Source organism: Rhagoletis zephyria, unplaced genomic scaffold (assembly GCF_001687245.7).
Source record: "Rhagoletis zephyria isolate East Lansing unplaced genomic scaffold, Rhagoletis_zephyria_1.1 Rzeph_scaffold_00015, whole genome shotgun sequence".
Taxonomy (NCBI): Eukaryota; Metazoa; Arthropoda; class Insecta; order Diptera; family Tephritidae; genus Rhagoletis; species Rhagoletis zephyria.
In genome coordinates, this window is record NW_016157099.1 from 109,270 (window position 1) to 111,008 (window position 1,739).

General features: G+C 39.8%; 1 protein-coding gene across 1 annotated transcript; it reads right to left on the minus strand.

Moving 5' to 3' along the window:
- Positions 1-756: 756 nt before the first annotated feature.
- On the minus strand, positions 757-1,458 carry LOC108360234 (speckle-type POZ protein A-like). The gene has a single exon (XM_017612450.1). It carries the CDS (start codon positions 1,147-1,149, stop codon positions 901-903), a length of 249 nt encoding a protein of 82 aa, XP_017467939.1. The 5' UTR covers positions 1,150-1,458; the 3' UTR covers positions 757-900.
- Positions 1,459-1,739: the final 281 nt, after the last annotated feature.

A 1,739-nucleotide genomic window follows, 5' to 3' on the forward strand; every position in this document is an offset into this window, starting at 1 on the left:
ATTATTTGCACTTTCTTCCATTGCCTCAAAATGCTTCGCTTGGTTGTTTACTTGCGTTTCTAGTAATGCAATTCTCCTATCATTTGCAGTAGAATTGGCAACTTTTCTTCTTCTTGGAGTACGATGCACTTCAGAAATTTCGGTCTCCTGGGTTTCACGCATTTCACAATCTTCCCCAGATATTGTGATGTAATCACTACCACAAGCTACCTGCTCCTCTGGGATTTCCTCCGATTGAACAATTGCATTGTGTCCGATTTCTTGACCTGGTGGGTCCGAACAAATATCGTACCTTAAAAAACTTGCCACCCCTTCCTCCAGTGGCGTGAGAATGTGCAGACTGTTTGGGCCCCCACCAGTTGCACGAAATTCTGCCCTGTTTTCCGAAATTTTCTTTTTCGTCTTGCTCTTCAAATCTGTCCAAACCTACATCAAAATATACCCGATTATTTTATTAATTAAAGCTTAATATGTATTTATTTCACCTTTAACCACTTTTCCCATGAACGTAGTGGTGGTCCCAAGCTGTTCAGATCTACGGCTATGGCTTCCCATTTGGGCTTTCCCCGAGTCTTGCCGCAAATTCCTTTCGCCAAGTCCTGATTGTCCTGCATCAGCTGGGCCAGCCGCCCAAGTTGCTTCTTATTGCTAACCACTTTTGATCTACAATTGACACACATATGTATAGTAAATTTTTGTACAGCTTTTGATGCAAATAACTTACTTTTTATCCATTATTTATTTATTTATATCACGAAAATTTTGCTCACGCAAACTCTATCGACTCAAAAATAGCAGTAGAAGGATAAGCGATTAAAAACTATTCACAGTCGCTCATTGAGCGACTAAGCGACACTCACAATAGCATCGATAATCGATAATCGCTTAATAGTCGTTTATCTACTGCCAGTCGACACTCGCAATAGGGGTGATACTCTGCCAGCGGGAAGTTGCCAGCACATCAGTGGTATGACTATTTATGAAATCTATGGCTTGTGCTTTCAATTGATGCGCACTATGTAGGTCGGCGAATACTAAAGTTTCCAATGCGTTTTCTACGGAGAGGTTACTACACATAGCCTGTTGGCATTTCACTTTCAGTTTTTCGGGCGCATACTTATCAGCAGCAGTTAGAAGAACCTTAGCCATTTGTTATAAATTTGGTGCTTTGCCTGTGTTAAGAATTGACGAAATTGCGATTAAGATTTTGAAAGTAATGGTTTAATTCAAGTTGTAATTCATTTACGAAATTTCCTTATAACTAGTTAATAGTTTTAACAAAAGACTTTCAGTGGACTGTATGTAGATTCTAGATGAATGTAAACTTATGCAACTTTAATGTATGTACAAATATCGTACATATGAGCAAGTTAAATGGGATTGGTTGAGTTCAGGGGGAACTCGCGCAAAGGGAATGATACAATGAGAAAAGCAATGATAGAAATATATGTATGAATGGCTGAATGATACTTAGTGAGTAAATGCCGGTGAATATCCACGATGTTGTTGAACTCCCGCGTAGATAATATTAGATGAAAACAAGTAGGTAGCTATCGACCTCCAACGGTGTTGTAGAGGACTTTTTGTTGATGATGAGGTATTATAGTTGCTGGTTCGGTAAAACGATCCCTGCTGTCTTCTGTAGGTGTCGATCGCAAAAGAGGCCATGGCAAGGTTGCAATGGCCTTTTATAGGTTACACTGGAAGCTAACTGTAGCCAGTGTCTGGAATATTCAAGC